General features: G+C 37.6%; 1 protein-coding gene across 20 annotated transcripts in view; it reads left to right on the top strand.

Annotated features, from left to right (window-relative positions):
- Positions 1-18,860, top strand: part of NCKAP5 (NCK associated protein 5) — a 441,589-nt gene that overhangs the window by 353,885 nt on the left and 68,844 nt on the right. For all 20 annotated transcript variants that reach the window (XM_040704243.2, XM_040704245.2, XM_040704244.2 and 17 more), the window contains 2 exons: positions 2,206-2,244; positions 6,457-6,576. In XM_040704243.2, the coding sequence (XP_040560177.1) occupies positions 2,206-2,244; positions 6,457-6,576 (159 nt within the window). The remainder of the gene's footprint in view (positions 1-2,205; positions 2,245-6,456; positions 6,577-18,860) is intronic.

Raw genomic sequence — 18,860 nt, 5'->3', positions numbered from 1 at the left:
GGTTGAAATGTCTTTATGGGTATGAAAAAATACATTAAAGATAGAAGTGTAAAATCTCAGTACTTATAATAGGTATAACAGATGTTACACCAGGGTCTCATTTCTCTGATTCATTCTTTTATACTTTTTCTATTAAGACCACTTTATAACATGTATATGTAAACATAATTGTGTAACAAAAAAGCGAATGTGGATCTTTCATCTCTTTTATTGCAGTCCACAAAACAAACAAACAAACAAACAAAACCCTCACTTAAAACTCTTGGCTATTAAGTTCAAAGGAAAGACAGGCTGTGTTGAAGGCAAGTGGTGTCGTGTACTGCATAACAGCAGCTTGAGGAACTGGCCATCTCTGTACTATTCCTTGTTCTGCCTTCTCAGCTGCAGGAATCACAGGTCAAGTCATTTTACAGCCTGTTAGTTACAGGGTTTGAGCCACAGTTCTGTCTCGTGTTAGTGGGAATTCCACGTATTCTGCACCTGAGACACCAGTCCTTCTGCCTTCACTGACCTCAGTTCCTTCAGTCTTTGGTAGTTGAGACTGTCAGTTTTGTAGTGTTGGCTTATGTTGTTCATCTCCACAGTGTCTCTTGATACCTGTAAGTAAAAAGGGTTAGCAGTTTCTTTCTGTCTAAACACTAACCCTGTTGTACACCTAGCATGGCAATCGCATTTGAAATGCAAAAGTAATGACTGCTAAATTAATTGTAGTTGCTGCAGAACATTTCAGTGGAGGCTTTCCCCTGCTGTAAAGAAATACAAACCTGGAAATACTTGAATAGTAATAGCAACACAGTTTGCCAGGTTGCTAGACACTAGAATGAAATAGCCTAATTTTGTGGAGAAACTAGCTACGTATCTTTCTTACTGGATTCTGTGGGAGCTATGGATCACTGGCAAGTACTTTCATTTAGGTACCTAACTTCATGTACTCAAGTTAGAAAATTTCTCTCCTATGCATTGGCAAGTTCAGTTTTTTCCCATTTGGAAGATTATGTCATTTACACTCCTCTGCTCAATATATAAGGGCATAGGAGTAATTGCGTAGGCAATTCTGTTGCAAGTGACTTGTACACACTTCAAAGAGCCTTCCAGTTCTTCTAGGTACAGTAAATCCACGTCTGAAAGGAAAGAAATAATGCGTTAGATATGGTTTGTTCAATTTTCAGGTAGAGCAAACAGACATTGAAAGTATATTCCAGAAGGAACACTGTGGGATGTAGATTCTGAAAGCCCATAGAGCAAGGGATGTGTTTTTTCAGAACTGTAACATATTTACTTCTGTCGCTTATTACTGTCCTAATATCAGTCTATGTCTTCTGTTAAATCATGTACAGAGCAGTTTTATGGGGCTGCTGTTCCACAGGCTGCCTTAAGTTAGGGACCAGCTTGGAGAAAAAAACTGACATGAGGCAATTTTGTGAGAGTTTGAATCGAATGTAACTTTTGCATCTAACAGAACGGAATCATCTCACGGAAGTGAATTAGTTTCAACTCTTACACTCCATTGGAAATGTAATGTGCAAGTGAAACAGCAACAGAAATCCTATTTTTGCCCTTCTTTCCATTCCTCCTCCTTCACCCCCTCCATGCCTGCTGGTAAATATAAATTAGAAAGGATACATAACATAAATAACTTCCAAAATTCCCTGTTGAATATATAGCTCTGCTAATCAATGGTGTGTAATGTCATTCAAGTCAATTACATTGTGCAGTGTGAATGCCTTCCAACCACATTCTGATGACAGTAGGTACTTTAATTTTCTGTGGCACTTTATGGTTTCTGCTTGTCATGATAGATATACCATTTTGTCAATATTGAATCAAGAAACAATTAAACTTCATGAAAACATTCAGGACTCCTCAGCTGGTAAAAAGCAGCTCTAGTGAATGCAAGTCAATCCGTGCTGACACACAACAGCTGTATATAAACCTGGAAGTTTCAGTTTTCTCCACAGAAGAGGTGGCAGAAGTTAAACAAACTAAAATTGATAGTGTTTGCTTATAAGGAGGACTAGCACAGAAGGAATCACTTGCATTTAATATATTCTCACTAGTATTATCTGATGAAAATATTAGTAAATAATGAAAGTACTGGAATTGGTGGTGGTTTAGGCAGAAAGTGGAATATAAAGCCACAGCAGAAGATAATATACATAAACTCATATGACCATGTACTTAAGCTATATTATCTGTTTCTTTCAGGTAGCTAATCAGGTCGTCCAGGCTCTACTTACTCAAAAGGTAAGTTGTGTTTGGGTATTTTGCGGTAACATAAAGTTCATTGGTCATTTGAGAGATACATATTTTACATAGGTTATATTTTTTGAAACAATACTCACATGGATGGAAGCCAACAGAGAGAAAAGCGAGGTAATTACATACAAGCAGAAATAATTGGCTGCCCATGGAGAATAAGGCTTAACTGGTAGGGCAACAATTCTATAAAAAAATGTTTTTTAACTTGGACCCGATTCTGTGGTGTCATTTTCTTGAGGTGGAAAAAAGAAAAGAAACAAGGTATAAAGATTTATAGTAAGCTATAAAGCCTGTAGTATTCATGAAATGATTCTTTGTGCAATCTAGAACACTTGATGAATGTGCAATTATTAAAATGTTTTGGATCATTTAGCTTCAAAAAGACAAGTCTGAAAGGAACATAAATACAGTATTTTAGTGCAGATAATGCAAGGCAGAATATAAACTGTTTTCTCTACACAGAATGACAGGAAAAGAAATAATGTCCTTAAAATGCAGCAATAAACACCAAGCTAAGATAATGAAAAACTTCTGCCACTCACCTGAAAATTTTCCAGATGCAAATATAGCAATGTATTTGGGAATCAACTTTATGACCTTGAATGACCTTGACAAGCCTAAGAGATGTGCAGAGGTGTCTTATGGGTGAGTGATTCAGGACTCTAGGAGCTGTGGTTGCCTGTTAGGGCTCCTGGAATCAGAAATCCAGAAGCGAGAGTGTTCCCCAAATCTCTCACCCAAGAGCTGTTGGTACCACAGGTTGGGGATGAATGTAGCATTGTTGGATGCCATGGTTTTTTGAAGCATGACAAAACCTTTTGCTGTAGAAGCGATATATTGCCATGCAGCAATTAGGAGTGTTGTGACTTGGAGGTGGTCTGTGCAATCCACAACATATGGACAAGTTTGCACTGCTGCTGTCTGTGCTGTATTATTCTGCCTGTGCTTTATATACACATATGCTGTATGGTCTATGTATCATCAGAGGGCTGCAGTCAACAGAGCTATTGCTGTAACACCTCTTGGAAACATAACTTCAGCTATTTTTTAAAAATTCCAAATGTGTGTTTCAGTACAACTTAGCTGAAAATATGGGCATTTTCTGACATATTAATTCACACAAAAACCTGATCCGCAGTTTGTAGAAGGTTAATCTCAGTATTTTAATCTCTAATTTGGGAGTATTGTGGATGTTTTCTGATGAAGTCTGATGGAGTTTAGTGAGTCCTTTTCCAAAGGCATCAGGCAATTTGATGACTACATACTTTCTCGGTAATGAAACTTCCCGAACCCATAGGAACCAAGGAGTTCATATGGACACAGTAAAAACAGATTTCAATACATTTAATAAAGTGATTTAGTTAGTATAGATGGGATATAACAGCTGCTTACCTATTACTGAGTAATAACAGCTAATTTAATATCCATAGAACAAGGATAGAGGGTACTCTTCTAAATGCTAATGAATATTAACTGTTACAGTGCTCCTGACACCATTCATACAAGTCATTTTATAAGAAAAGACAGGAGCACAATAGCATACAATAGAGTGGCAACCAGGCTCCTTACACCAGTACCAAATAGGTGGGTACCTCAATCCAAATAGTAACCAGTAAACAGATAAATCTGCCGTAGTGCAGCTAAGCAGTAAGGCAGAGCCAGTCATGCCACAGTGAGATAACACACCTCTGGGGCATAGTGAGACATGAGGAAACGCTGAGAGCTTTCAGCAAATGGAGAGGAGTGATTCTGCACAGTAACGCACGCTGCGTAGGCTTTGCTGTGAATTTGAAATTGTCCCTCAAGGACTAATTTTTGTTTAAATTAAGTACATGCTGTAATGTAACGAATAAAGCGCTGCATACTTGCCAGTATGTGGAAGGACTGTGATTCCACCGAGAGATTCTGGTGACACAAATTGAGTGAGCAAAGCTTGAGTGATTTATCAATGTCACTGAAACCTTGAAATGGAATTACAGTCTTAAATGTGTGCTTTTCAAGTTTATCGTTTGTTACAATACATATAGAATTTCTCTAATGCAGGAATCTTTTTTTTTTTTACTGAGACTTCATGGAGAAACTATATTAAATGGAGGTTTGTGCTGAATTAGCCACACAGCAAAATTTCACAGTTCTGTGTACCAAAATTATATGGATTCTATGACTTACTAATAGAAAATTTTCCCTCTGGGAAATTTAAGAAGTAAAAAAAAACCCAACAAATGGATGTGATACAAACCCTCCTGCTCTGGTACTTACTGGAAGCGTCTGTTCTTTCTCCTTCTACCTAAAGACTCCTCATATCACATGAAAGAAGAGGAGTTGTGGATACTGTATTTTTTATTTATATTTTCTTTATTTAAGGCCTGGGTCAGCAGTTCGAAATTTGAGTTATGCCACTTAATGAAATTATCCTGCGATCTGTGTACCTGCTCTTGGCATTTTGTCTTAATAGAGGTACTGAGGTTAATGAGCTTTTATTTGGGGTTCTGTAGGAAATTTATTTCTCCTTTTTGTATCAGTAAAATAAAAAGGCATTGGACAAAGTATTGAAAAAGAAAATGGGTATTTGGAGGAAGAGCATTTTGCAGAATGAGCCTGATGCTGGTAAGAGTAGGGAGGTGCTCAGTTACTGCTACAGTGAGAGCACAGGAATGAGTACGTCACATACCTGGGAGACTGCTGTGGTAATAGCTGCTCGTTTTCCTCACAGGAGAGGGGTGAGAAGTTTCAGCCATTTGATAGTTGTATTAATTGGTAATTTTAGAACTTCAACATTCTAAACTGAGACTTCGTTTTACTGGAATACTGCTACCTTAATGTTCTTCATTTCTGTTCTGTACTATGAGTGGCATTATCACTTTATAGCATCTGGGTGGGTAATCTACTGTCTTTTATTTCACATTTTACAGGAAGTCTAAAGCATGAAACCTAAATCTTAAGGATTTAACATTGTAAAATAAGAAAGTTTTGAGCAAGGGCATCGCTAAGATTTAATTTTTTTCTACATTGTCAGTTTCTGTGAATAATTTTTCCCTCTCATTGCACTCAGTTGTGTTGAAAAGTTAAGCAACGTTGTAGCAGCTAAGGCTCTGTTTTAAATTCTGTGATTATTTGTGAGAGGCAGATAATGATGGGTCTTGATGCTCCTAGAGATTGCTTTGTGTGAGACCAGAGATAAGAGAGCTCTCACTGACTAAATCAAAGCCTTAGATTTTTACAAAGCATCAAATTCAAAAGGGGGTTACCTTAGAAGGCTGTAGCAATTTTAGTTGGGCAACCTGACAGCCACTTAAAGCAAATATTAAGCTGAGAAACTATCAAGAGAAAATAACTGTATTCATCTAGTAGTATGATAAAACCTGATGCCCACTACAGGCATAAAAAGACACTGAGAATTTTCTAGAAGTCTCAAGATGAGCCTACTTGGTTGTGTGTTCACCTCTTGTAACCTCAGTGCTGGTTGCAGTGGAGACACGAGCTACCTTAGCCGAACTACTTCTCACTACAGTTTCCTCCCCTATTGTTGATAATGGTACTGACAGGACCCCATATGGGGATCCAGAGGCCTGTTTCACTGCCTTAATGTGGTGAAAAGTAAAGCCAGTTAGGCAATACCACAGGGTAGCAACTATCTTAAGTATAAAAGCATAAGGGGAAGCATTTTGGAAGTTTAAATAAAACTAGAAAATGGCTGCAGCTTATTCTTTTTGTATGTGATCTTAATTAGCAAATGACTCTTCCTGATTTATGAAGCTCCTATCCCTCAAAGTAGACAGCTGCAGAAATTAGGTGGAAAGGCAATGTCAGCTTCAGCTTGCTTTCTCCAAAGCCCTCTTTCTGATAAAAGTCCTTTCTTTCTCTTTTTAATGTTATTGTGATGAAGCAACCAAAAAAAAATGACGTAGCACATTTTTCTGATCTGTACTATTTTAAAAGCTGTATATGTTGCTTATGTATATCAAAGTTGATTTTGCATGCCTGTCAGTGTTCAGGAGGTGTTTGGGCAATGCTCTCAATCATATGTTTTAATTTTTGGTTACCCCTGACATCATCAAGCAGTTGAATCTGTGTAAGTCCTTCCAACTGAACTGTTCTAAATTCTTAATTTCTTCTTAGTATCTGACACGACACAGACTTTTTTGAGGAGTTTGTGTTACCTGCTTCCTAATCTTCCTGTTTTCCCTTGTTCTGTAGGATCTGAGGGAGGAATGTATAAAGCTGAAAACAAGAGTTTTTGATTTGGAGCAACAGAATCGAACATTAAGTGTGCTTTTCCAGCAGAGAGTCAAACCGGCTTCTGACCTCCTCCTTCAGGTAGGAAATGTCCTTTGTAGAAGGGAAGCTATGAGTTCTGTATTTCTCACAATTATAAGATATTTCTGTTCTTCTTAAGGAAAATGACAGCTGATAGGTTTAAAATATTAGAAGAATATCAGTTATCTGTAATACCATTGAAACTGAAAGCATGCACCAATGAGCAATGGTTACATGTTATGTGCAAATGTGGAGAAAGGAGCACACCTGTGGAGTAGTGCCTTACTTGTACAGTATTTCTTCAGTATGATAAATGGAACGATATGGGTTCATTATCCCTCTGCAGGGGAGAAACTTAGATTCCTTAACATTCTGCTTGATGGTGAACAGTGTAATTTCCTGTGAGAAGACAGCCCATTTATTTAACTTTTGCCATATGTGTTACGAAGACTTAAGTACATCTCCACAAGCTTAGATAGATTTCTGTTTTTTAACCTTTTATGGGAGGGTATAGCTGAGGAACCAATTGACCCATCTCCCACTCCTTTACCATTCTGGAATAGTAAGAGAGGCTTTAGTATCCCTTTAGATTTGGCAAAGTCCGTTATTATTAATTAATTCATCTTTATGACATCCTTTTGTCGAAGTGGAATTGCTTTGTATAAGTTGTAACAAATCAGGCCATGAGTTAGAACAGTAAGCAATGACTAAGGGAAGCATGCAGATTTCTAGCAATGGGACAAATTCTGGTTTCATTAACATATGCTATTTATTATTAGAGAAAAATTCATGAATTTGAGGTGAAAAATTTGGATAACGTCAGCTAGTTAAGTGACATTAATTGTGTGTCTTATTAAAATTCTCTGATGCTATGCGTGTATGTATCAAAGTAAAATTTAGCCCTTGCACTGTTGCTTGACAGCTGACATCTGCCAACTCTCATCACTTTGGGTTCTTTATTGAAAAAGCATTGATCAGCTCACCAACGAGTGCTTAAAGGCAAGGAAGCCCCACAGTGAGAGCAAATAGCTATACTTACTATGAAACTTGGAAACATAGGCGGAGTGATGCTAGGTCACCATCACAGGGATCTGGGTTCTTGCATTATCTGTGGATTCTTGATTTTGTGTTGATTTGGGTATTGCTAGGTCAGGACCTTCGTTCTTTTGTTTTCTTCTTCCTGACCCCTGCTTTCTTTCCTGTTTGTTCATCCTTGATAGGATCCTGGTTGTTATGTAGAACTGATATCTTTTGATTCAGAATCTTCAGTGCATCCACCACAACATGGAACTTTAATGCTCGCTTTTTCTGGTTTTGACAGTCCCATCATTTGCCCCTTCTTTCTGTTTTCTTTTTCTGTTTCCACAGCACCTACCTCTAGTAGTCTGTGCTGGTATTGGGTTAGACTGCTCAGAAGTTTCACGTTACACATTCCCTATTACAGATTTGTGGCAACAGTAGGCCAGGTTTTTGGGGAGAGTTACAGCAATATTAGATGGTATCTGAAAAGCAAGTGGTTTGACTTCAGTTCCTTGAAACTGGATTGTGTCATTGCTGCAAAAGAAGTCGAAAGGGATGAACCTGCATCAAATAAGACTAAATGGTATTATGTTTTCACGAGGAATTCAAACTGTTTTACGTCATTGTCCCTGCACCATCCAATAGACAGATACTTGGTCCCTCACCAAACACACACACCTTTTCACTTTGTATTTATTGGCCAAGGAAGAAAGAGAATTTAGATCATTCTTGAAGTCCAGGTCCCCCAGATGGCAGCAAAATATACTGCTGTGTCCTTACACTTGCTATAACCCCCCTTGGGGAGAAAGAAAAAGCAGGAAACGAGTTGCAGTGTACATGAGAAAATGAAGAACTTCTGCTAAACATGTCATATGCTGCTCTTGCAGAAAAACAATACAATCTGTTAGTGAGTTTCCAGAAATCTATTTGTCCTCTAATTTTACTCCAGGATTGAATAAGTGGTGCGTCATCTGTGATCTTCTAATCCGAAATGTAAAATCTGAGGAGGGATTTCTCCTTAGGACTGAAATTAAGCAAATGTGCCTTAGAAAAAGAGAAGAGTTTAGTTTATATCATCATGAAAAAGCATAAACCCTGGGTTTAGAGCAGGTGCTAAATATTTCTTTAAAGCCCTTACAGCAGAGTACTAAATATGTTGTTAAGGATATTCCTGTTATTTCATGGACTTGAGCAAAGTGAATGGACAAGTGCTGTTGGTAGTGTTGGGGGCAGTGGACATAGTGTTACTTTTACATTTCCTGTACTGTCTGGTATAGTGAACTTTAATTTTATTTGCATGCTGATCTCATCTAGGAGTATTCACACTGAGTGCAATTAAAATTTTTGACCTGCAGAACAGGGTGTAAGCTAAAAATAAATAATATATGTTCCTTTTGTCTACATGACTTCTGTAATTTGGTAGTGTGTTGCCATTAAATTATTCTGTGGTTGGCACTGGGAAACTCTTGTACTAAAGATTATGCTTATTTTAAAACCATAAAAATCCTGAGTAACTCAGATTTCAACAGAAATACAGATTTCTTTAAAAAATGTATTAAAATTAAAATAGATTTCCTCATTACCCTATGTTTTCTTTTTTATTTGATTTTAGGCAAATAGTGGACATTTTGTATGTCTTCTTAAAACTTTATTACCTTTCTTTCAATGCACAGATTGATTTAGGTGCTTTGAACTTGACTGTGGAATAGTGACGTGTATGCAGAACTGATTGCACCACGTTGTTTTCCCTCGTGATTCTCACATAGATTAAAAAGAAAACTGATTACTACCAAATTAACAAACAAACAAACAAACAAACAAAAACCAATGTGTAGTGAAGGTTTTCATGACAGTTTCAGGAATCCTTTACTGTAAAACTATTATTAGAAGTATTACACTCTCATGCATTTACAAGAAAAGCACTCATGACATTGAAGGGCTAGTAGTATTTTAAAAGAAAGAGAGGTGGTTCCTTAAGGTATGGGATAAAGTGGATTGCCATATAAGTTTTTAGCAACTAGAAATGTTGGTATGCTTACTGCTTGTAGTGACTGTGATACAGAGGGCATTTCACTCGTGTTGTGAAAAGGTTATCAAGGCTCTGATGCAAAAATGGAAGGATGGAGGAGTAGGTAGAGCTAACTCCACCTTTTTCTTTTTCATCACTTCTTTTGTACCGTAGATGATTTTAAGAGCTATGTAAGATATATATATAAGAGCTTGCTATGGCATGAAAGGTTTGGGAAAGAAAACCAGGAACTTCATTTTGAGGATTTTTTATTTTTTATAAAGGATGCTGTATTTTGTTCAAAGAAATGTGGAACTATTTAAATCACTAAATTGCAGGCATTCTCAGTGTTTAGCTGTGGCTTCTCACTAAGTTGTTTGACTTTATCAAGTAGAGACTGCTCGGTGTTGAGACAAAACTTTTCACTCTTTTTTTTTTTCTCCTTAGCCCTCTTCTTCCGCTCATTCCTGAAAATGGAGCATAGCAATTAACATCAGACCTGCTTCTAACATTGCATATTTTTCCTTTACAACAGCAATGTTGCTTTCCTGCAACAGTTACTGAGCGGTAATAGGGGCCAGGATTTGCCTTCTGATAGATGTTGCAGTCGTTTGTTTATGTTATATATCTCTGCTTACATGAAAGCAAAATGTTTGTGAGCTGAATTCCACAGGTGGATAGATTTCTTGTTTTCACTTTTCACCCAGGAGGTTGCTGTCACAGCTGCTTCCACAGCAGGCAGGGATCTTTCTGTGAAAGGTGCTAAAAGTGGCAAGTAGCAGCATTTATTCAATTGATTTACTTGGTTAAACAAGTAGTAAAATTTTCACAGTTGAGAAAGCATAAAATAATATTACTAATGATAAGATTTACAGTATTTCTGATCCCAAACTGTATTTTCATTTTATTTCCATCATAAAAATGCTTCTTTACCAATTCCAGAAGGACCCATTTTCTCATTGTGTTTCTCTGGCTAGATTGGTTTCATTTATTACTCACGGACCATCTGCATTGTTTAATTTCGAGTCTAAAATTTTGTCCACAATGCTACAGCACAGTCTGCTGAATTCTTCGACTCAAATGATAGCTTCTTTGTTGTATCCACTTTGTCATTAGCTCTTGTAATAACCTGACAACGATCTCCTGACATATTTGATAGACTATGACCGTACATACTTACATGGAAACAGTTGTGCAACTTAACAGGAAGGGGTAAATTGCACTGACGACATTATTATATATGAGACAGAAGAAGGGCAATTAATTGCCCAACCACCTGACTAAGGGAGATGGAATATCTGGCCTCAGAGTCTGACCTGTGGTTCAGACATCGTTAGACACAATGATGTCTGAGTGCAGAAGGTTAAAAGTGAAGTCACTGCACTTTGCAGCAATTTGATATACAGATAGTTAAGTTTTAGAAAGAAAGTATTGAAGTGATTGAAATTAGAGCTAAAACTTCAATTGAAATTAAAACATTGCTAGAAAACAGTCAGCAGTCTAAAGTGTATTTAAGTAACTGGATCATCATACGCTGCACAGCAGCATAACTCCTGCCTGTCAGAAGCCAGTTCCCAGTGCTGCCTTGTGCCTCTAGGCAGGAAGACCTTAGACCAAGGTCACCCAATGTGTTTGAAGTTTGAAACTTCTGCAGTTAACTGGTTTTTTTTTTTCTGATTTCCTTCCTTCATTTCTGCTCCTGAGAGTGTCAGGGCACTCCTATTTGCAAATGTTCTGAAACATTCCAGTTCCAGAGCAGACTGGCAAACGGCCTTTTTTACTCAGTAAATATGAAAACATAAATAAGGTTTAACAGTCTTTGTAGTGATATTTACTTAGTCACAAACCAAGACTGGTGGCTTAAAGTAGAAACGAATTTTAGACCTGCTAATTGTTACAGGCGTAGAGAAGTCATGGAAAACTGTTTGCTCAGTAGTTATGAAAATCTCAGTGGCTGTAGGAATAGACGGAATGTTAATCACTGAAATATAAAGTACATTGTTTAAACTACTACATTAAAATTTATCCAAGAATTATGTGGGCATTAGAGCATCCACCAAGAAGTAAGGTGGTACTTTTTACACGAGTTACAGTTCTCTAAAGATTTCAAGTCATAGCCCTGCAGGAGTGCATTCTCCATATCAAGGGTAACAAAGGTCTGGCATTACTCTCATGAATATCCTGTCTCAAACAAGAGCATACAGTTCTTGTAGCAATGTCAAGTGATAAGAATGCTTCTGTGAATCAGGAATCAAGATAGCAATCTAGAAGGGAACACTCAACGATTTTTGAGACTTTCAGAACAAATTAAAGGAGCATTTCTTCATTTGCAGATGCTGATGTCATTACTTCTAGTCTTGTATTATCTCAGTAAATCGTAAATTAATGCCTACTTTCTATTTCTGTCTCGTCCCCACTCATCAATACCATTGAGAACACAGAAATATAAATCTGAATCTCAGCTTAAATCATCAGTGTTGAATTATATATTGTAAATCGTATGTCTTGCCTTGTTTACAGCTCCACCTATATGCTTAAGGAGCATTAGAGAAATACTGTACTGATGTGGCAGGCCTTCACCAAGGAACTAAGATTTTCCCGCTCTTTTTTTCTTCAAAGACCAACATGCAACTGATACTAAGTGAACTGTAGCTTTCTCTTTATTTTACACATGGATTTTTATTATCACTAATGATACGCATGAGGGAAGGAATCCAATATGGCATTTGAAACACTGATCAAGTATGTAGGCAGGGTCATAGAATCACGGAATGGCTTGGGTTGGAAGGACCCCAAGGATCGTAAAGTTCCAACTCCCCAACCACAGGCAGGGCCACCAACCTGGTACCAGACCAGGCTGCACAGGGCCCCATCCAACCTGGCCTTGAACACTTCAGGGACACCGCTCTCTCTGTGAAGAACTTCCTCCTGACATCCAATCTAAACCTTCCCTCCGTGAGTTTAGGAGTCACTAAGTACATCAATGTTTTCCATGTTTTTTTCCTGCAATTTTGTACATTCAGTATGAAAATGTATCTAAGACAAAAGGTATGAATTCCACAGTACAAAATAGAACAGACTTGCCATCTGCTTCAAACTTCTAATAAGCCTTAATAAGGTGTACTTGTGTGTGTGTGTGTGTGTGTGTGTGTGTGTGTGTGTGTGTGTGTGTGTGTTATTTATAACCTGTAGCAATGCTTAACTTAAAGAGAACAATCTACGTGATGGTGTTTCAGCCTGCTGTGTTTGCTGAATGTATTAGAAAAATGTGTTAGCAACTTACCATATAAATTGTTGCATAAATGCTCCAAGTGTAAGTAAGTATAGAGGCTAGAGGGAGCCCTTTGAGTTTCTCAATGGAGTAGAACAATAACCACTGCAAACCCTTCTTAAATACAATATGGTAAGCAACAGGTGTGCTGGCTAATTGTTGTCTCGTCACAGTGCATATTTCACACTCCATAAGTCCCTAATGAATTACCAAAAGAGTGCATAAAATTAAATGATTTGAAGATTTCGAGGCCTTTCTCTTGTTTTAGTAAAATGGAAATCTATTGAAATCCTAAGGCAGTATAAAAATATAATCATTTTTATTACAGACATTTCATTTTTCTCCTATTACACGAATAGAACTGAATATGTAGTTTGTTTTCCTAAAAGGCTTTGAAACTGAAATGAAGGACTACTCAAAAGTGTATGTATATGAAATAATAATATATAAAGGATTAATTTCATCTGTAGTGTTATTATACTTCATATGTGTGAAATGTCATTTATAGTTTACTTACAACTGTGGTTTTGTTACTATGTAAGTATAATGGCAGACTTTAAGGACATGAAGCAATAAGGAGCTGTTGCCCTTTACTTAAAAATAAGTGTGCCAATAAGTACTTGGTAAAATTTAAGCAGTTCAGATTATATCAGATCAGTGTAATTCGCTAGTAATTATAAATTGCACATTCCAACAGATGAATCCAACATCATGCTAAGTAGTTTTTAGCACATAAGATTACTTGAGAAGTACTTTCTGTTGCCATCTGCTATGAAAAAATTATTTTTGCTGGCATGTATGCTGTATGTTTTGTATACTTTTATGTATACTGTGCATGGAAGAAAGAGTCAGAAACTAAAATGAAATGTTATTCTTAATTAATCGTAAAACACCTACTGAACCAACCCCATCTTTTAGCACTGAATTTTACTAATGCTCTCCTCTCTTTCCCAAATGACCTATCTTCTTTAATGATGGTTTGGATACTGGTAAGATTCAGATCCTCATCCAAAGGCCGTGACACTATTGACTAAATCTCTGTTGACTTCGCTGAGAATGTGAAATACTGTATTGCAAGATAAAATCTGCAAGTAGATGCTCAGTGAAACTGAAGAGTCCATTAGTGCCTTAACTCTTAAATTACCGTGTAGGTATCTCTCTGATAAGGGCAAGCTAAGAGGAAAAGTTACATTTGTCATTAATTCTTTTATAAAGTGGTATTGACAGACTTGAGTCTTACTGTACTTTTAACGTTTTTAGATAGCATTCATGCTCATTTCTGCTCATCTGCCTGGATGTGAGCAAGCGCTGATTCTTTAGTCACAAACAGATGTCTGGATGCTGGGAGGAGCAGTGATTTGTCTGTGTCCTGTATGCATTGCAAGGGCATCTTGAACATTCTGAATTAAACTCCATCTTACTGCATTAAAAGCATGAAAATCAGAGTGTCAAAGAAATGGCATCTTGAATAAATATCAGTGCTTAAAAAATCTCAAAATAGATGGTTGCTCTTCAGTTCCTCCTTCTGGTATGCACCTTATGAGATGAATGTAGTGTTTTGATTCTAATTTTTGGTAGTCATTTTAGAAGCAGAAGTACTTCATCTGATTTTTTTTTAAGTTGCCTTTTACTTACTCTTAACCCCAGTTATTTTTCCTCTGAGTGACAATTGTCTCCTCTTCCTGTACCGTAGATACACGTACATTAGAACACTGTTATTATGGATTACAGATACTGCAAGCGTAAATGTGAGTCAGAAATTGGCATTGTATTTTAGAGGCTTGCTGAATTCATTACATAGTTCTTAGGAGATTCTTGACAGTAATTAGACGTATGGGTACTCTCAGTTCTGTTACCAGTCTTTACCAGCTCATGGGGAAATAACAAATGGAATTAACCTTTAATTTAGGTCTTTAGATCCTTCATGTGCACAGGACCAGACTTCTGTTCAGCACTGTGCTGAGTTCTTCTAAGGATCTGGCTACTTATTTGGTGCTGAACTGGAAGCTGACCCCTTCTAAAATTCCTCTGTAATACCTCCTAAGCCCTGCTTTTACCTAGAGTGAAAAACTGATCAATTCACAAAGGCACAGATTTCTCATGAGAAGTTGGCACTGCTTCTTTGAGCCCATCCAGCTGCCAAAAGGGTCTGCAGCTGCTGGCTAGCAGTGCCAGAGGTGAGGGCCACAGCTTCTGTGAGCCCAGGGCAGGCTGCCTCTGGGGAGGTACTGCCTGCAGGGTGGGAAATGGGACTCTAATGACATTGTGTGCCACGTCCGGCCCAGGTTTGGCACAGCACTCAGAGAGTGCTGTACTTGGAAGAGCACAGTTTGGCCCAGGAGCAACGACTGACGTTTTTCATAGAGTACCTTGTGTCTGGGCATTCAAGAAAAACTTCGTAAAAGGCTCTTCTTGTTTAAAGTGATTCTGCCTGAGCCAAAACCTATGTGTTAGTGTTGGAGAGAAAATATGTATGCAAAAGCCTTAAACTAACAATTTTTTATGGTTATATTATGAAATTGTCCTCCTACTTTTTTCTGTCCATCTGACATTTTGATGATTTCACCAAAAAAAAAGAAAAGAAAAAAAAGAAGTGGAGGAATGGAAAAACTTTTCAAATGCACAGAACTGCGGCAGGGAAAATGTGACTCGTTCAACATTAACCTTGACAAATTCGTGCTCCTGTCATTTAAATGAATGAATCTTGCCAGTGTCTAGCTTGCTGGACCTTGAGAAACAGCAATGAGGAAGGACTGTAAAAATGATGCTCGTCTCTCTTAAATTATTTTTCTGAGTAAATGAATGATTTCTTTAAAAACCAAATAAGGATGCATCTGCTCGCTCAAATCACCTGTTCACAGCCGATGAACTTCCATGTGAAGCAGTGCTTACCCTTCTCCATTCCCAGGTATCGATCTAAAACATCTTCCCCGAGCCTTCTATCTCTTTTTCCTCCTACAGGCGAAAGGTTAGAGTTAGATAATAGTATTAATTTTCCAGACATCTGCACATGTTCTAATAGCCTTTAGAAGGTTTGAAATGGTTTCTGTTTGACCACCACAGGGCTAAGAATGCCATTAAGACTTAGATTGTAGTAATACATAACAATCATAGCCCTGTAGTTCAACCTGGCAATAAAAAAGCTAATTTATTTTATTGTAGATTTAAATTAATGTGATGAACTCCTCTCTCAACAGGAACCATAACACCGCTCTTAAAAAAATACCATGTCCCCATTTTCAAAACCAGATAAAACTCTGCCACAAACGCAGTGTCTATATTTGTTTTGTGTGCTCTTCAGTGTTTGCACATTTGTGTGTTCACACAATGGAACCGTGTCATTTTTTCTATCATTTCTTCATTCTTACACTCATTTTTGTCTCTCTCTTCACTCTTAGAGTCAACAGCAGAAAGGCAATTAACAGATGCAGGGCAGTTTCCAATGCTAGCTTTTGTTATACTTTTTTAACCATTCTGAGAACTGGGGTTTTCTTGCAGGAGGTAATTATTACTAGTTAGGTATATTGAGTTTCAAATAGCTTTTAAAAATAGACGTATGCAGTTAGTAAGGATAATTTTGGAAATCTGTGAAAACAATTTTTAGAGCGCAGACAGTTTTCATTTCCAACTATATGCTAGAGAAAAGCTTCAGCGTATCCCATTATAAAGTGATAAAGCAGCATTTGATAGCAGCAGCTTCTGTGATAAAATGACCATGGCAGCACTGAGAACGAATCTAATAAGGGAATTGATCTGTAGATTCCAATTCTGTAAGAGCCAGCATCGATCAACATAAATGTCAATAACGAGATCTTATTGAGGTCTGCCTAATTCCTTTAGATGATTTTGGGGCATAGTCAGAAAGGGAATGTGAAAATGAATTTTGAACTGTAGGAATCACAAATCCAAGGGCTGAAATTATGTTGTGCTACCAGGAACAGCACTTGCTGTCAGTATCGGCAATTTAGAAGTATGTTGAAATTAGTGAGTAGCGTTTAGTCAGATAATGATCGATAATGCAGTCACAGTTGGCTCAATGACACCAAAGCATCAACACCTTTCACCTGCATTTGTAGGTGGAAGCATCTGTTAAATACAGTGAAATAAGACAACACATGGCATATTTACTGTTAAAGCATAGATACCATGTGAAAGGCACGCCATAAAAGATTAATGGCATGGTTCTTCCTTGTCAGAGAAGTTTAGCATAAAGCTGTTTTGTGGACTGATTTTGACAATGCTGAAATGTTAAGGAAATCTGGATGTGTTTGTGAGGAGTGCAGCAAGAGAAGGTGTCAGCATGTCTGTGTTGTGCCCCTTGCGCTCTCGTCTTCCCGTAATTCATAAAACCTACATGAGGATGGCATCCACTTAGCAAAGTGGAATTAACATATTGATTAGTATTAGCTCGATAGCAAGGTATTTACAAAAAGCATTGCATTTACTGCTCTGTACCAAATTAATGAGAAAAAAATACAAATATAAACTGAAGAAGAGGCCTGACTTTTCTACACTAGGTGCCAAACCTCTGCCTTGCCATACTCGGAGGGGTCTTCCTTGAGAAAGCTCATCGAAAATATTTCATTAATTGTTTACATTCTGACTGGCTGATTACCAGGTCATTGATGTAAACTGTTGACTTTACAGTAATTACAAACCACAGGGAACTTCACGCAGACATTTTCATAAGAAATTAAATTAGCTCAATTTATTATTACTGCAATATTTACAGGCTTCTATCGTTGTGCTATTAAAAGGAGAACGCTTTGGAGTCTCAGAGCTTGAAAACACTGATAGAATTATAAAATGAAAGCTAGGATCAGAAAGGATTACTTTGTGTCTTTCAATGCAACTTTTACTTAAAAGTTTATAAAAATTAATAAAACTAAGGGATTTGGAAGGGGAGTAATTTTAGGCTTACAGCAGTGTTGTCAAACCACTGAAGAATTCGGAGAGATTATGTTATTTATGTTTATGCATCAAATGTCTGCTTAATACCTCCCAAATTATACCCTAGGATATAAGTTTTCAAATGTCTGAGTTCCTTACTTTGGAATCTAATTCACTGTTTTTTGCCTCTCTCCAAATGGCTTGATAAAAACTGAGAGCAGCGAGCCTGGAAAATCTGAAGCAGATGCAAGCAAAACCTTTGTTTTCTTTTTCTTTTTTGTTGGATTTGCCTTGTTAACAGGATTTTCTGATGTAGTTTTAACACCCTAATCTTCTATACAAATGTTTGTAAAATCATCCCCTTGTACTTTTGTCTTGGATGTTGTCAGTTGTTTCAGTAAACTCGCCTGGAGGATTTGCCAGCAAAACTGACAAACCACTGTTAATGCTGCACTTGAATGTAGTCTAGCATCTGCTGCATCACCAGACTTCAAGCTCTTTTAGCATCTTCAGCCTAGTGGTGGGAGAAAGAACCAAAACAAATGGGGGAAAAAAATCAAAGTAGAACTTGGATAGAAGTACTTTTATTAGATGAATAGGAAATTCAGATCTGCTTGACTTGAAATTTCTGGAATAGCTGGAGGCTGGCTTTTTTGTGTTAAGAAATGCTTTAGCTTACCAAGACGTGTATTTTATAGTTAATCCTTTAATATTCATGTTTTGTATAACGCTTCCCTCTGTTAACGCTGAGCAGTACTGTAGGTCTGTGATTGTTTGCTCTGTTTCAGACAGCTGTTGGTAAGACCAATAAATGATGCTCTCTGGCTGCATGCTCCTGCTGCTCTGAGAGCTGTCCTGAGGCTCACCCCCTGTGGATTCACCCTCTGCTCCCACCAAAAATCAATCCAAGCAGCTGTTGTGGCATGTCTCCCACGATACAGCTGTTAAGAGCCCTAGCAGCAACATCTGGGTCAAAGACTTTCAGTTAACCCATCAGATAGACCTTAAGACATAACAGGTTATATAATATGAAAGACAATGTGTGTGCTGGTGCCGGTTACTGGGTAAGACTCCTGGGTTGCTTTGTCTGTTCCAGGCTGAACTGGATAATTTTATGTGTTCTGTACTTTTGCCAGATATCAAGTGCCTTTGCTA

This window comes from Gallus gallus, chromosome 7 (genome assembly GCF_016699485.2).
Source record: "Gallus gallus isolate bGalGal1 chromosome 7, bGalGal1.mat.broiler.GRCg7b, whole genome shotgun sequence".
NCBI lineage: Eukaryota > Metazoa > Chordata > Aves > Galliformes > Phasianidae > Gallus > Gallus gallus.
The sequence above is the reverse complement of the archived record's forward strand: the minus strand, read 5'-3'. Positions and strand labels throughout refer to the sequence as shown.